This window comes from Rhinopithecus roxellana, chromosome 1, assembly GCF_007565055.1.
Source record: "Rhinopithecus roxellana isolate Shanxi Qingling chromosome 1, ASM756505v1, whole genome shotgun sequence".
Classification (NCBI taxonomy): domain Eukaryota; kingdom Metazoa; phylum Chordata; class Mammalia; order Primates; family Cercopithecidae; genus Rhinopithecus; species Rhinopithecus roxellana.
Window position 1 is genome coordinate 180,758,310 of NC_044549.1, and position 17,504 is coordinate 180,775,813.

General features: G+C 36.3%; 1 protein-coding gene across 1 annotated transcript in view; it reads left to right on the plus strand.

Annotated features, from left to right (window-relative positions):
* Nucleotides 1-17,504, plus strand: part of DNAJC13 (DnaJ heat shock protein family (Hsp40) member C13) — a 120,121-nt gene that overhangs the window by 13,026 nt on the left and 89,591 nt on the right. The window contains exons 2-4 of the mRNA XM_010380216.2: nucleotides 3,765-3,845; nucleotides 16,290-16,365; nucleotides 17,143-17,292. Coding sequence (XP_010378518.1) covers nucleotides 3,778-3,845; nucleotides 16,290-16,365; nucleotides 17,143-17,292 — 294 coding nt within the window. The 5' untranslated portion in view covers nucleotides 3,765-3,777. The remainder of the gene's footprint in view (nucleotides 1-3,764; nucleotides 3,846-16,289; nucleotides 16,366-17,142; nucleotides 17,293-17,504) is intronic.

Genomic DNA, 17,504 nt, shown 5'->3' on the forward strand with positions numbered 1-17,504 from the left:
GTTATAGACTAGGAATACAAACCCCATTCTTCAGTGTCAGCCATTTACCTTTTCTATCTGCCTTTCTCTTCCATTGTTCCACTCTTCAGTTATAATATATAGGGGAAAAATATCTGTATCTCTCTCTCTCTCTCTCTCTCTCTCTCTCTCTCTCTCTCTCTCTCTCTCTCTCTCTCTCTCATCTCTATCTCTATCTCCCCTTTTTGTTGAGTCTTCAGAGATACTGCCCAGGTTTCTTTTCAGCAATATCATTTACTGCAAAAGATTCAGAAGGCAGGGATAATGCTTACTGGGTTTAATGAATCTTAGTTGGGTGCCTTTGTCATCCCAGGTATGAAATCCAGAAAGAGACGAACAAAACACCACACCAACTGTCAGGACTATATTTAGCTGTCCCTATACTCACTAGTAGGAAGACGTTAGTTGACTGTAAGAAATTTCTTCTTTGTGGTAACAATAAAAGCTTCTTTAAACTTGTTTAAAGAAACTTGTTTCCTTTTGTTATTTTTCAAACATGAATTGCGGATGCCTTTCCAGAAGGTTTGACAAAACCCTATTTGGGAGTCCCTGTTACAGCATCACATTTGAGGTAGATATCAGAATTGCCCATGTATTTGCTGAATTTTATTCCTTCACTCAAATACTGATTTTTGAGCACCTGTTTTGTATCAGGCACTCTTGTGGCCTCTGTAGAAACAATAATGAGCTGAACAGACAAAACTGCCTTTCTGGATATTCCAGTAGAATTAGGTGAATAATAAATTGCACATTCGAATGTGAAAAGTGCTATGGGGGAAAAACAGGAGTAAGAGGGAATAGAAGTGTAGAGTGAGGAGGAGGGTGGTTACAATTTAAAACAAGATGGTTAGGGTCGGTGTCATTGGAAAGATGACATTTGAACATAGATTTGAAGGAGATAGAGGTATAAGCCATATAAATATCCAGGGGATGAGTGTTCTATGTAGAGTACAAAGGCTCTTGATAATTGGTAATACAAGAACAAGTAGGACGAATGAAGAAAGCAATTTCAAAATAAGGGTATCTTTAAAAAAATGTTTTTACCACTCAGGTATATACCTAAGAGAAATGCATATGTATGTTCACACAAAAACTCGTATATGCTTGTTCATAGTTGTATTATTCATAATAGCCAAAAGGTAGAAACAACACCCGTGTCAGTCAATTGATGAATGCATAAAATAGGTATATCCATACACCAGAATATTATTTGGTGGTATGGACTAGCATAGGTAAACCCACGGTGACAAAGTAGATTATTAGTGGCTGCTAGGTGCTGAGGTTGAGGTATAATGGGGGGTGACTGCTAACAGTTTCTTATTGGGGTGATGAAAGTGTTCCAGAAAATAGTGGTGATGGCTGCAGAACTCTACATGTACTAAAAATCACCAAATTGTACACTTTTAATAAAAGTGAATTTATGGTGTGTGAATTATGTCTCAAGCCATTATAAAAATGTTTTTGCCTGAAAAGTTTTTTCTAATCATGTAAAAAATACTTGCTGACTTAGTATTCACAGTATAAAAAGGTATAAAGCTTAAATAAACAATTCCAACTATTCAGTGTGTATTATTAGCACTTTCGTGTATTTTCTACAATGTTTGTTTGTTTGTTTGTTTAGAGACAGAGTCTTGCTTTTTCACCCAGTCTGGAGTGCAGTGGGGCAATCGCGGCTCACTGCAATCTCCACCTCCCGGGTTCCAGTGATTCCCCTGCCTCAGCCTCCCGGTTAGCTGGGATTACAGGCATCTGCCACCACGCCTGGCTGTCTTTCTGTATTTTTCGTAGAGATGGGGTTTCACCATGTTGGCCAGGTTGGTCTCGAACTTCTAACCTCAGGTGATCCACCCGCCTCGGCCTCCCAAAATGCTGGGATTACAGGCGTGAGCCACCACTCCCGGTCTCTACAATATTTTTTACAGTGCGTTTTGAACTAGCAAGGCAAGGGAGAGATAGCTAAGTCAGAAAAGAAATAACCATATTTAACTTTTATTCACAATGAAGTAAGTGATATAGTATTTTCAAAATCTATCAGTCTTTCTTTAGCAGCCAGTTCTAACAATTTATCCTGTAAAATTAGCTAAGTTTACCTTTTTTAAGTGAAATAAATGGATTGTGGATTTTATATGCTGGGTTACAGTCAATGAATATTGTACATAATGTGGTCTCTTTGCATGTGACTGTTAGGAGGCTGATTCCACTGGTGAGTCATCACACAGATTGAACAGTCTTGATCTGTTCTATATCCTTTTCAACCAGAGGAGTCCGTTAATCAAACCGCCGTAAAAGTTTCTAAACACTTATTCTCAATTTCTGTACTTGATGTGGCTTGGAAACAAAGCATTTGCAGCTATGCTTTGAGTAGCACTGTTCTGGAATATTCATAAAATGGAATACCATATAGCCTTAAAAATCATTTTCTTATAGAATATTTACATGGGGAAAGGTTAACATTCTTTGAAAACAAGTTAAGCAGTACAAATGGCAATCTTGTTTAAAAAAAGGATTTTTCTAAATATAAAAAGGAAGGCTAAAATTATATCTTCAGATGCAAGAACAAATGATTTGCTTTCTGAACATTTTAGATTTCTTACTATGGACATATATCACTTTTATAATGAGAAAATTGTTTTATTTTTAGAGACACAATCTCACTCTATCACTCAGGCTGGAGTACAGTGACAAAATCATAGCTTGGTGTAGCCTCACACTCCTGGGTTCAAGTGAGCCTCCCACCTCAGCCTCAGATAATACCACACTATTCAATCGTGCTATTCAGCCCTTCTCTTCTGAAAAGTAGCTAGGAGTGGTAGGCACATGCTACCATGCCCTGTTAACTTATTTTTTCGAGAGATAAGGCCTCACTATGTTGTCTAGGCTGGTGTCAAACTCCTGGTCTCAAGCAATCCTCCCACCTCAGCCTCAGAATAGCTGGGGTTACAGGCATGAGCCACTGTGCCCACGAGAAAATTATTTTTAAATTACCTTATTTATAGCAGGTACCCTTTGAAGTGGTAGTGTCAGCAAAATGGCCAGCACTTAGTAGCTCACCAAAAACCTTTTGGAATTGGTTTGACACTTGGAAAATGTGTTTAGGTGTCCATTGTGTGCCGTGGCATTATTTGGCAATGTCAGACTTAAAGCTTTATTTGTTTGGCATTTTAAAAATTCTATACACTGGGGATGTTGATAGGGGTCGTTTCTGGTCCTCAAACGCAGTCCAGTGTGGGAGAGAGTTGGACAGTCACAATGTGGTGCTAAAGGTTATGATAAAGAGTTGCATACACCAGTCCTTGTCTTTAAAAACCTTATGGTCTTGGCCGGACACGGTGGCTCACGCCTGTAATCCCAGCACTTTGGGAGGCCGAGGCGGGCGGTTCACGATGTCAGGAGATCAAGACCATCGTGGCTACGGTTAAACCCCGTCCCTACTAAAAATACAAAAAATTAGTGGGGCGTGGTGGCGGCCGCCTGTAGTCCCAGCTACTCGGGAGGCCGAGGCGGGAGAATGGTGTGAAGCCAGGAGGCGGAGCTTGCAGTGAGCCGAGATCGCGCCACTGCACTCCGGCCTGGGCAGCAGAGCGAGACTTGGTCTCAAAAATAAACAAACAAAACCTAATGGTCTTGTAAAGGATATACAGCAGGCTGTGAAAGTGACAGAGATCATACTACCTTTCTTATGGGAATCTTGGGAAGGTTAAAGATATATAACATGTATTAAGTGCCCTCATATTTTTGTCTTCCAGGTTTGAGCACAAAATGAACATAATTAGGGAAAATAAGGATCTGGCATGTTTCTACACAACAAAACATTCATGGAGGGGGAAGTAAGTATTCCTGTTGGTTTTATTTTTCTGTGCTTCTATAAAACATTTTAAACATTACTCTTTCATAATCTTGATTAATACTGCATAACTCAATAGGCTATACAGCCCTCCTCTTCTGAAAAACGTGCGATTTTAAATGTAAACGCTACATTCTTTTTCTCTTTTGACATTTCCAGTTTTCAGTATCTTTCTTGGGAAGGAGTTTGGTAAGAATTAAAAGTGACAGTTTAAAGGAAAATAAACCAGTTATCCACCCTCTTGTATGCTATCAATTAATGATGAGGTTATGTAGTAGTAGCCAGGTGTTAACCCTACATTTTTGTTACCCAGAGACTAACCTGTCTGTAACCAACATTTTCATATCCGTTTGACTGTCAGAGAAAATAGGCCGTTCTGGTGAAGTCTAACCATTTTTTAGGCCTTTAATGAAATTTAAAAATTGGATTTAATCTTTTTTCTTTGGGAGGGAGCAATGGCATTTTTTAGTAGCTCCCTAGTCAGACCAAAATGTAAGTGCTTCTGTTTCCTGTCTGTAAGATGGATGGTAATTCCTACTCTTCAGATTTTTGTGAGGATTAAATGAAGTGATATAGCATGTATGAAAGTTTTAAAACTATGCCTTAAATATATTGAATATTCAGTGAATGGCATCTGTTGACCATTACAAAAGTTTAGTCTCTGGTCCTTTTGATCAGTAATGAGTAAAATGAATGTGTCACACTTTTACGAATCATTGACCACATTATTCTGAATCGTGCCACAAGGTAAAATGTGACACATGCACAAAGCCAGTAAGTGTTCTCTCAAGTTTTCATTTTTTAGTTACTGGAGTGGTAACTTCTTAGGATGAGCTCTCTAGTATTTCTGGTTTGCATTAGCAAACTGCCTATAATTTTGGAAGATTTGAGTATTTGATTTTGTTGTCTAATAGCTCAATTGTTAAATTAGAATAATTGTTACCCTTGTAGAATACTTGTCTCTAATTTTTTTTTTTCCCCTAGTTAGTTTCAATGAGTGAAGTTAGGGAGAAAAGTGGCATATCCAGGGTAGTATGAGTCATTTTAGTTCTTTGAATCAACCTTAGAAAAGTATATCTTTAAATGATCCTTGTTTTTTCCTCAAGTGGTAGATTACTTTGGTCATCATAATACAACTTCTGCTTTTAATATGGTTATAACATACTGATACATTCTAAAGAACAAACTTACTGCAATGCTTTTTGCTGTGTGAGCTTGTAAGTAACTGTGATTATCGAAATTTTTGGTAATGTTAGAGTTGTGACTAAGACTTAACAATCCTCTTATTTCCTCCTTGTAACAATTCAGAGTCCAGCTGTTTGTGTGCTCTTAGCGAATTCCTTTAGCCTTGAGACTTTGTTTTGTTTTTATAACAGCTTTAAGGCATAATTTCTATACCGTAAAATTCACCCTTTTAAAGTATACAATTCAGTGGATTTTAGTGTATTCATAGAGTTGTAAACCATCGTCACTGTTTTTTTTTTGTTTTTTGTTTTTTGTTTTTTTTTTGAGGCGGAGTCTCGTTCTGTCGCCCGGACTGGAGTGCAGTGGCCAGATCTCAGCTCACTGCAAGCTCCGCCTCCCGGGTTTACGCCATTCTCCTGCCTCAGCCTCCCGAGTAGCTGGGACTACAGGCACCCGCCACCTCGCCCGGCTAGTTTTTGTATTTTTAGTAGAGACGGGGTTTCACCGTGTTAGCCAGGATGGTCTCGATCTCCTGACCTCGTGATCCGCCCGTCTCGGCCTCCCAAAGTGCTGGGATTACAGGCTTGAGCCACCGCGCCCGGCCGTTCGTCACTGTTTTGAGAACACTTTTATCACCTCGCCTTCCCTGCAAAAAACTTCCTCTAAAGACTGCGTTAGAAATCAGCAGTTAACTCCCGTTTTCCCCTTCTTTTGGCAGGCGTTAATCTACTTCCTGTCTCTGGATTTGTCTGTTTGGAACATTTTATGTAAATAGAATGATATAAAATGCTATATTTTTGACTTCTTCCATTAAGCATAATGTTTTCAAGGTCATCTATATTATAGCATGTCAGTACTTCATTTCATTAATGTCATATAATCTGTTGTATGGATATACTATATTTTGTTTATTCATTCATCAACTGATGGACATTTGTGGTGTTCTTACTTTTTTACTATTATGAATAATGCCACTGTGAATGTTTTCATATTTCCAGTTGTTCTGCGTTTATACCTAAGAGTGGAATTGGTGGGTTATGTGGTAACTCTGTTTAACTTTTTGATGAACAGCCAAACTGTTTTCCAAAGTAGCTGCAGCATTTTACATTTCCACCTTCAATGTGTGAGTCCCAAGTGCTCCACATCCTTTTCAACACTTACTGTCTTTTTTATTTTAGCCATCCTAGTGCAGGTATGAGTAGCGCCTCATTGTAGTTTTGATTTCATTTCCCTAGTGACTCATGATGCTGAGTGTCTTTTCTTGTATTTGTAGTTCATTTGTGTATCTTCTTTGATGAAATATCTATTGAAATCATTTATTCACTTTAATTAAAAAAAATTTTTTTTATTTTAATTTTTTTTTTTTTTTTTTTGAGATAGTCTCACTCTGTTGCCCAGGCTAGAGTGCTGATTTCGGCTCACTGCAACCTCCACCTCATGGGTCCAAGTAATTCTCCTGCCTCCGTCTCCTGAGTAGCTGGGATTACAGGCACATGTCACCATGCCTGGCTAATTTTTGTATTTTTAGTAGAGACAGGGTTTCACCATGTTGACCAGGCTGGTCTCAAACTCCTGACCTCAAGTAATCCACCTGCCTCAGCCTCCCAAAGTGCTGGGATTACAGGTGTGAGCCACTGCACCTGGCCAAGTCATTTATTCACTTTTAAATTAGGTTGTCTTATTCCTGAATTGTGAGAGTTCTTTATATATTCTGAATAAAAGTTCCTTGTATATGATTTGCAAATATTTTCTCCAATTCTTCAGGTTTTTTTACTTTCTTGATGGTATTGTTTGGAGCACAAAGCTTTTAATTTTGATGAAATCAATTTATCAATTGTTTCTTTTGCCATTTGTGCTTTTGGTAATCTAAAAAGCCATTACCTAATTCAAGCTAACGAAGATTTACTTCTTCTTTTCTTCTAAGAGCTGTATAACTTTAATTGCGTTAATTTTTGTATTTGGTGTGAAGTAGGGTTCTAAATTCATTCCTTTGCATGTGAATATCCAGTTGTGCCAGCATCATTTGTTGAAAAAACTGTTCTTTCCACTTGAATTGTTTGAACGCCGTTGTCAAGAATCAATTTACTGTGACTGTAAGAATTAATTCCTGGACTCATAATTCTGTTCCGTTTATCCTATATGCCTAACCTTATGCCCGTACCATATTGTTTTGATTACTATAGCTTTGTGCTGTTTTGAAACTTAGAAATATGAGTCTCTGAATTTTTTTCTTTCAGTATTATTTTGGGTATTCCTGGTCTCTTGCATTTCCAAATGAATTTTAGAGTCAGTTGTTAATTTTTTTAAAAAGACAGCTGCCCAGCCTGACCAACATGATGAAATCCTGTCTACCAAAAATTACAAAAATTAGCTGGGCATGGCGGCACACACCTTTAGTCCTAGCTACTTGGGAAGCTGAGGTGGGTTGTACCTTGGAGGTGGAGACTGCGGTGAACAGAGATCATGCCATTGTACTCCAGCCTGGGTGATAGAGTGAGACCCTGTCTCAAAAAAAAAAAAAAAAACTGACAGTTTGGTAGCCATTACATTGAATCTGTAGATCTGTTAGTGGAGTGTTGCCATCTTAACAGCATTGTCTTCTGATTCATGAACATATAGGTGTTTTCATTTATTTACATCTTTTAAAATTTCTTTCAACAATGTTCTGTTGATTTCAGTGTATACACCTTGAATCTTAACTTCTCTCTGAAAGAGTTTACATTTTCCAGATGGTGATAGTTATCATTTCATTGGGTTATATACATTATTAAATGGCACTGAGACTTTTTATTATACTTACCTATTTTATACGGCCAATTCTAATCTAGGTTTAAAGTACTCCTCAGCAGTGTTAATGTAAAAAATAAATGGCCAACATTAAAAATTTTCTGTTGTTTCAGAATAGTTAATTGAACCTTGTGTCTAGAAACATGTCTATGTACAACAAATTTTTTATGTGATTTTTGGGATTTAGGGCCTGAGTTTTTAGAGCCTCCATGCCTATTTCTGTGTTGCTAACCTAGACCCAGCATTTCAGAAAGATGTTATTGATTGTGGTAGTAAAGATGCATAAATATTTTTTCTTCTCTTCATATGACAAAAGTAAAGATAACCTCTCCAGGTAGTCCCCTTGAAGATATTTGTGTGACCCATTTCTGTTACCTTTGTAGTAGTTTTCATTATACCTCAGCTGATAGCTGCTGAATGCCTTTATTTAGGGTCTGTTCATCATTGGTGTGGATGCCTTAGCTGGCAAATTAGCTTCTTCTACACTTTTCATTTTTCCAACTTGTATAGACATCACATAATTATATGTTTATTCTGGGAGGAGCAAGAAAAGGAGAGTAGATTCAGGGGGGGAAGGCACTTTTATGAAGGAGAAAAATTTCTTTTTTGACCTAAGTAAGCCATTTCAGAGAGGAAGGAAGGTTCAGATGTTTCAGTTAAAGCAGAAGTGCAGATTCACTATGGAAAACTTCAGAGCGATATTCAAGGTACAGGTTCTTAATTTTTTCTGGATAAAAATTTATAAGTAAAATCTACCTGTGGATCACCTTAATATTGCATACATTAATTGTAGCAAATGCTCTGAATTTAGAGTACCATTTTTGTATCTAAACAGGATTTTCACCTCAATGCATTAGGATGTGTAATGATCAAGTCTATGAAATTTAATAACAAGCTCACTACATTCATAGTCTCTGTAATAACTGGATACAGGAAATTGAGAGAAGTCCTGAGGGAAAGGAAAGCTGGTGAATTTCTCATACCTTTCTTATATGTAGGAATGGAGTTCTATAAGAGAAAAGATACCTTTTTCTTTTGCTGCCTGGCATTTACACACCCCACCAATCCTCATAACCTCCAGGAATCCTGAGGGTTTTTTTTTTTTTTTTCCTTGCTCTTGACCCTGCCAGTCTTTAAACTTAAGATGAGCTATCATTAATTATTTTGTGTTTTCTTTGTCTAATATTTTGTGACTATTATCAGGCAACCTGGGACTTGAACATCTTTCACCTAGAATTGCAAATTGGATCACGTCTCCTTTATCGGAATCTTATGTTTTACACACAATGTTGTGTTCAAAGCTAGCTCCATCTGAGCTGGAAAAGATGGACATTGCATCATGGATTTTAAGGCCTTAAAATACTACATTTCATGGGTTGCCCTTCTATTTGTTCTGAAAACTTTTTCAGAACAATTTTGCAGAGTATGTCCTATCCATTTCTTCTTTTTCTTTTCTGAGGAATACGACTTTTTATCTGAATGAGCCCTCCTCGGTGAAACTGATGTTTCAAGTGAAGTTTTCACCACAGAGTATCTTGGCAATACAACCAGATGAACGATCAGTTTGCCCATTAATTTTGTTCTTTATTTTGAATATGAATACACTAAAGCAGTCATGGACCAGGCGCAGTGGCTCATGACTGTAATCCCAGCACTTTGGGAGGTCAAGGCTGGAGGATCACTTGAGGTCAAGGGTTCAAAATCAGCCTGACCAACATTGTGAAATCCCATCTCTACTAAAAACACAAAAATTATCTGGTGTGGTGGCACATGCGTGTAGTCCCAGCTACTCAGGAGGTTGAGGTGGGAGAATCGCTTGAACCCAGGAGGCAGAGGTTGCAGTGAACTGAGATTACGCAACTACACTCCATCCTGGGCAACAGAGCTAGATTCCATCTCAAAAAAAAAAAAAAAAAAAGCAGTTATGGCTACTTTAAAACATAAATATACTAATTATAATTTGTTCGGTTATTCTACTGGAGTTTTGGGTTTCCCCACTCTTAGTCAACTAGTGAAATAATAGCTATAGGAATAGCTTACATTTATTGACTGTTATACTCATTAGCCAGGCACATAAGTGCCAAGTACTTTACATCGATTATTTCTTTTCTCACATTATGAAGTAGATATACAGTCATGTACTATATAACATTTCAGTCAATGATGGACTGCATCTATGATGATCCCATATGTTTAGATACACAGATATTTACCATTGTGTTATAGCTGCTTACAGTGTTCAGTACAGGAACATGTTGTACACCGGGAGCAATAAGCTATACCATGTAGCCTAGGAGTGTAGCAGGCTATACCATCTAGGTTTGTGTAAGTACAAAACTAGTAAGTACAGAATTTTGAGAAGAACTCTTTGATAGTCACATAATGATGAAGTCACCTAATGATGCATTCTTAGAATCGATTCCCATAGTTAAGCAATGCATGACTGTATGTATTATCTACACCTTTCAGTCAGGGAAACCAAAGCTTAAAGAGGTTAAGGAAGTTATCAGAGAAAACACAGCTAGTGAGTAGTCCAGGCAGTGTGGCTTGAGTTGGTGTGCTTAACCATTAAGGTGTAGTGCCTCCTTTACCAGTGCTGACCATTAATCTCCTAAGAAATGTTGTAGGTCAGTTATCCTTAATTTCATTATTAGATGGACTAAAATTTTAGTTCAAGTTACTGAATTCTCAAGCTTTTAATGATAAAAGGAAAAGTCCTGGGTTCCATGAGGATCCTAAAGGCTTCGAGAAATTGGTGGCCAAAACTTGTTTTAAAATGGCCAAGGGAACTAGGATATTCAGCCTAGGAAAAAGAATTCAAATGGAAGGTCTGACTGGCAGAAGAATTAGGTATGCTCTGTGTGCAGCTGAAAGACAGAACTTGGGCCAGCAGGTGAAATTTGTGGGGAAGTAGATGTTGGGTTAGTTCTAGGGAACAGTTGTCAATATCTACAATACTGGGACATGAATAGAATTGCTTTCAGGGAAGGTTTGTTAGTTCCCTTGCATCAGCCAGTAGTGAACAATTATAACTAGCCAACCTTGCCTACGGTATTATAAAGGTTTTTGCTGTGTGTTATGAGGTCTAGAGTCTGTAACATAAACGCTGTCTTCTAACTTTGAATAGCTCTCTTTGGCTTCTTTAAAGCCTGTTTGCATAGATTCTCCACTGAAGATGATTGAGGATCTTGAACTTTAAAAGTAATACATGTATACAAGAATTTTCTGATGTCAAGAATTTGATTGAGAACGACTATTTTATAGTAAACATAAACTTTCTCAGTTTACAAAAATGTTGAATTTTCTCTATTATAATACTGCATTACATGGATTTTCGGTGCAGAAGAGTATAATGGATGTTATGATGGTGACCAGTATTTTTGTAGTATCTCTGTTGGCACTATTTTACATACCTAATTGATAGAAGCTAGTTAAATATTCGAGTCAGAAATTAACTTTCAGACAACGACAAGAATCTTAGCTCTTATTACTTTGAAGTTTATTTCAGAAGTCTGAATTAGATAACTAATAAAATGTTGGGAGGAAACTAAATCTTTAAAGGACTCTTAATCACTGCCATATTGTTGAACCCAGCACAGTGTCAGATACCCATTTAATCCAGTATAGTACCTAATACAGTATCTGACCTAACACATTGGTTTCTTTTTTATTTTGCCTAAAGAAAACATGTAAAAAAAAGTTATAAAATACCTTATGTAAAAAAAAAAAGCTATAAAATACCATATGTAAAAAAAAAAAAATCATGTTATAAAAAAATTGTTGGATTTTTTTTTTTTTTTCTTTTCCCCAAGATGGAGTCTACCATCTTGCCCAGGCTGGTCTCAGGGCTCAAGCCATCCTCCTGCCTCAGCCGCTCAATGTGCTGAGATTACAGGCGTGAGCCACTGTACCTGGCCAAAGAAATTATTTAAAAGAGGAAAGCAGTATTCATAAGTACTAGAAAATTTAAGAATGCTTGTAACATTTTTATTTTCAGGAATTAAAATAATTTAGAAGTTTTTTTTTTTTGAGACGGAGTCTCGCTCTGTCGCCCAGGCTGGAGTGCAGTGGCCGGATCTCAGCTCACTGCAAGCTCCACCTCCCGGGTTCCCGCCATTCTCCTACCTCAACCTCCTGAGTAGCTGGGACTACAGGCGCCCGCCACCTCTCCCGGCTAGTTTTTTTGTTTGTTTGTTTTTGTTTTTGTATTTTTTTTTTTTTTTTAGTGGAGATGGGGTTTCACCGTGTTAGCCAGGATGGTCTCGATCTCCTGACCTTGTGATCCGCCCGTCTCGGCCTCCCAAAGTGCTGGTATTACAGGCTTGAGCCACCGCGCCCAGCCAATTTAGAAGTGTTTTAATATAAATTAATATAAATTTAATCTGTTAAAAAAAATAAGCATCACCTTATCAAATCCAAAGCTTGATTACATCCCCAGCTTTTGCCTCAGTGGTCTTCCTGTTCAGACGATCTTATCTCCACCAATACTATCATTAGCACATTTTTTTTTTCTTATTCTTTATCACCAATTGCAGGGGGAGTAAAATGCCCCATAGATAAAGCAATTGCCTCAAACACTTGTATTTCTTTAAGCGACATTTGTTTCCTGATTCTAAATAACATTACACCTAATGGTAACATAAATTATGTTTGATAATGTATTGTATTACAATAAGTCTGTGAATTGTGATAACTTAAGAAATACCTACTTCTTGTAGGCATTTAATGATGTAAGTTTAGTCCCTGAATAAAAAGAAAACAGGTGCAGTAGGTAAAGCCAATAATGAATATTAATTTTTCATTTGGGGGGCAAAGGTCTGTAATATTTTTTCACATCATGTATATGGTATGTGTCATAAATGTCTCATATTCTGTTGACTTCAGTCTTGTTAAATTTTATATGGCTGTATTTTTCTAATTTTTAGTATGATAATTTTTAAGAATTAGCCAATAAATTCATCGCAAACTCAGAACAGCAAATTAAATTGTCATTTATAAATGGCAATATTTTTCTCAGCCAATAAAATGAATATTTTCGTCATAAAAATATGAACTTAGCCTTTTTCTGATGTTCTATGAATTTAAAAATTGGTGTAAAATTACTTGCTGTCTGACATCCTGCTTTAAAGGCAAGAGCAGGCTAATAATTCATAGTGACATTTTTGGATAAATTGTTTTATTTAGCTATTAAGCATTTATTGAGTATATACTGTAGTCAATGCTGGGTACTATGGTAGGAGTCAGCCTCAGAGATGAAGACTTGTGCCTCCCTGAATCCATGGACTCTTTGTCTGTTCTTTGACTTGGGACACTGTTGACTTAGTAAAAGATAAAAATCTTCTATTTTTTATTTTTCTTGAGATGGAGTCTCACCCAGGCTGGAATGCAGTGGTATGATCTTGGCTCACTGCAGCCTCCACCTCCCCCGTTCAAGCAATTCTCCTGCCTCAGCCTCTTGAGTAGCTGGGATTACAGGCACCCACCATCACACCTGGCTAATTTTTGTATTTTTAGTAGAGAGGGGTTTTCCCCATGTTGACCAGGCTGGTCTCAAATTCCTGACCTCAAGTGATCCTCCTGCCTCGGCCTCCCAAAGTGCTGGCATTACAGGTGTGAGTCATCATGCTCTGCTGATAAAAATATTTTAGCTGTAAATGTTGTGACGAATTTTCCATACATGTGAGACATTTTAGAGATTTTCATCTCTATATCTGTTATCCAAGGAGGCTTTTTTGGTAATCTTTGGAAGTTCAGGTTTGCTTATAAAGATGTCTTAAATGACATAGAAATAATTGCCCCATCCTTAAGCGGAAGTTCAATAGCCACTCTTAAAAGAGGAGTGGCATGGGGAGTACTTACGGAAGGGAATGCAGAGGGGAAGGGAATTCTCTTAGGATTTTTTTTTTTTTTTGTAGCTTTCTTAGGATGGCTTTAGAGCTCAGTATTTATCTGAAAGATAGCTGTGAGTTTACTAGTTATGACAGTACTCTGCTGGATCTAGTGTGTATACAACTCCAGGATCCTTTTGCTGAAGGATCCAGAATGTGATCTCTTCAATATGGTAGCCACTAACTACATGTGGCTATTTAAAGTATTTAACTTTAAATAAAATGTAAAATTCAGTTGCCTTAGCCACACTTCAAGTGCTCAATAGGTACACCTGGCTCATTGCTACCTTATTGCAGGGGCCCCCAAGCCCAAGTTTTTGGCCTCTTAAGACCTGGGCCCCACAACAGGAGGTAGGCGGTGGGCAAGCGAGCAAGCAGTACCGCCTGAGCTCCACCTCCTGCACATGAGAGGAATCTAGATTGTGCGCTCCTTATGATAATCTAACTCATGCCTGACGATCTGAGGTAGAACACTTTTATCCTGAAGCCATCTCCCTGCCCTGTCCATGGAAAAATTGTCTTCCACAAAGCTGGTCCCTGGTGACAAAAAGGTTGGGAACTGCTTCGTTATTGGACAGTGGAAATTTGCCATATCAGAAACTGTCTTATTGGACAATATAGGTCTAAAATATTGTCATCTCAAAGTTATTTTGACAGTATGATCTAGATGACAGAATTATATGAGAAAGATATTACAAGAGGCTTAGGTGTGGTAGAGAAGATTGGTGTAAGATTGAAAAGGAGATTTTCTTAGCCAATCCTCTAAGACTGTACATGACACCAGCAGTTACATTTGGAACATTTCAGGCATTCTTTCACTTTTTGCTCCCAGAATAAAATAAACAAATTCTGTTGTTTTATTTCAGGATTATAAGCATTTTCATGTTTGACTTTAAAGGTGATTCTGAAAAATAGTTTGTGAATTCACATCTCTTATCACACATTTGATTTCATTGTGCAGCTTTTAAGTCAGATTGAGCAAAATCTTACTTGTTTGTTTTAGTTCCTATTAATTGACAAAGGCTTTGAAGTTTTGAGACTTTTAAGCTCTTTAGATAGCTTGTTTACTTCACCAGTCCCCTAACCCTCACTCCACTTTAAAAAGAAGCAAATGACTGCTTTTTTGTTAGAGGGAAGTGCTGTAATTCTTTAGTTTCTCACTCTACTTTGGACATGTAGAATTAGGAAAAAAAGCATTTATAATGTAGCAATACTTTTTTATATGGATATGTGGTAAAGATTACTAAAATTGATCATTTCCTTTGTAATTTTTATAATATACTGATTTAAAAATAGACAAGAAAAAAATGATCGATTTTATAAATCTTTACCACATATCCATATAAAAATTTAAAAATCTCGTATTAAAATACAAATAGATATTTCAATAAATATAACCAATAGATTTTTCTAATATTGAAGTGTTTACGTAATTGGTCACGGTGTATTACTATTTTAAAATGTGACTTGATTGGTATTGCTAATATTAACTTTGAAAATAGATTTGTGGGGTTTTTTTCTTATTGTATTGTCTTTTCAGATTTTAGTAGGTATTGAAAGAATTGAGAAGCTGCCTTTACTCAGTTATCGGCAACAATTTAAGAAGCATGGGAGTTACTTGGTCCTCTTAGGTTTCTTCTGCCTTGAAATCATTTGAGCCTGGTGCTTTTGGAGGATGTAATTCTTTGCAGCTTTCTTAAATTCTTCCATATAAAGGTTGATTTATTCTTAATTTTCAAATTTGTCAGCATAGAGTTATACACAACATTTTAAAAAACTTTTGTCTGTATGGTTGTGTGAATTATTTGTTTTCCTAAATTTTGTTTTATATATACTAATGTTTTATCCATTTTAATATTTTATTTCCAAAGAACTATTTTGCTTTAAATAAATTTTTCTAATTCAATTTCCTTTTATGATTATGAATTCCTCTCTCTTCTGAAGGATTACTGATACCCAAATGTATTTTCTCCTTCAAATATGTTACTTGAAGGAAAGGAAATGAAGTGAGAAGTGAAAACTGCTTGTTTGTGGTATAGGCTTCCTACTTCTATAAAATTGCAACACTGAAATGTAATAGGTAGTTGCTTAAGTAGAAACTATTAAGATTCCAGGATATGGCTGTGTTCCAGAATATGGACTGACCAGTTGCCCCAGGCCATAGCTTTTCCTTCCTTTCCGAATGGCTTTGTTGTAAGGGTGTTTTGAAAGCATTGGTATGTAGTGTCTTTTTTTAAAAATAAAAGTTTCCCATTTAGAATCTTTCAGCATCCTCAGCTGATGCTTTCCCAACTTAATTTATACTAGCAACACACAAGGTTGCTTGCATGTAAGTCATACTTTTCTGCTTAGATATGTTAATAGTTCACAGTAAAATGAGTGGGTGGGTTTTTATAAAAATAACATTTTAGAACATTTAAAAAGGTGAGAATATATAACTAAGCTACATTAGTCACCATTAACTAACACATTTCTGTGTATTTATTGAAATGTTTTGTGTTATATATTTTCTTATGAAATATCTTTTTGTTTAACACTAAATTTAAGCACTTGTTTTCCTTTTGTAGGTATAAGCGTGTCTTTTCAGTTGGAACTCATGCGATTACTACATATAATCCCAATACCTTAGAAGTAACAAATCAGGTAATCCTGTTAGAAGCTGTTAGGTGTTTGTATGAACTCCCTTTGAATTTTAAAAGCCAGGCTGTGACCCATTACCCTCCCTTAAATCAGTACTTTAAGATAGAAATGTCAACTCTGAAAGAGATTGATGTGCTTATGTAATACTCTGATTTGGGGATCCAAAATAATAAAGAGGAGGGGAGAATACGCTTATTTCTCGGTTCTCAAGGGTATAACTTGAAGTTACTATTAGTTGTGGCCACCTCCTTTATGTACGATTAGTAGTTTAGTTCTCTATAATTTTTAAAGGCTTATACTTTTTACTGTAATAAAAACATATGTAAGTCATGAGTCCAGTTGGTGTAAAATACTTGTCATGGAAGTAGGATTATGTGTGTATAAAGGCAAGGGTAACCTGAACATTTGTAAGAAAACATATTCAAAATTATTCTGGCCTGTTTTAATTCCAAATTAGGCATGTTTCACAAACTTATTAACAAATTTATAAGTAATCATAAAATTTCACTTCCCAGTTCTTGTCACTTTTTAATTTTAATTTCTTTGGATTAATGTCATCATTAAAATAAGAATGCATATTGAATTTTTCTGACTAAAAACCTTTAAAAGAATTTCTTTATAGAATTACTATAAGACACAACTTCTAGACCTCTATTTTGTAAAATTTTGCTGATTTAATCAGTGATTATGAAATTAAAGTGACAAAAATAAGCATTACATTTTACTGTGTTATAGTAGCACCAGTCAAAATAACTTTTTTTTTTTTTTTTTTTTTTTTAGTGGCCTTATGGAGATATTTGCAGCATCAGCCCTGTTGGAAAAGGACAAGGAACAGAGTTCAACCTTACATTTCGTAAAGGCAGTGGAAAAAAGTCAGAAACTTTAAAATTTTCTACAGAGCACAGAACAGAACTTCTTACAGAAGCATTAGTAAGAAGATTCCATGTTCATAAATGAAATTTATTTCTTATCTTTTTAAAATGAAGTAGTTACATATAAATAGAGAAATTAATGTTCTCTATACCCACTATAATTACTTTTTCTCACTGACCTTTAACTTGACACTGTGGAACGTTCACTTTTCTCTAACAGGCTGGAAATCTTTTATATTTGAGAGTTTATTAGTTTTTTTTTAATTGCAT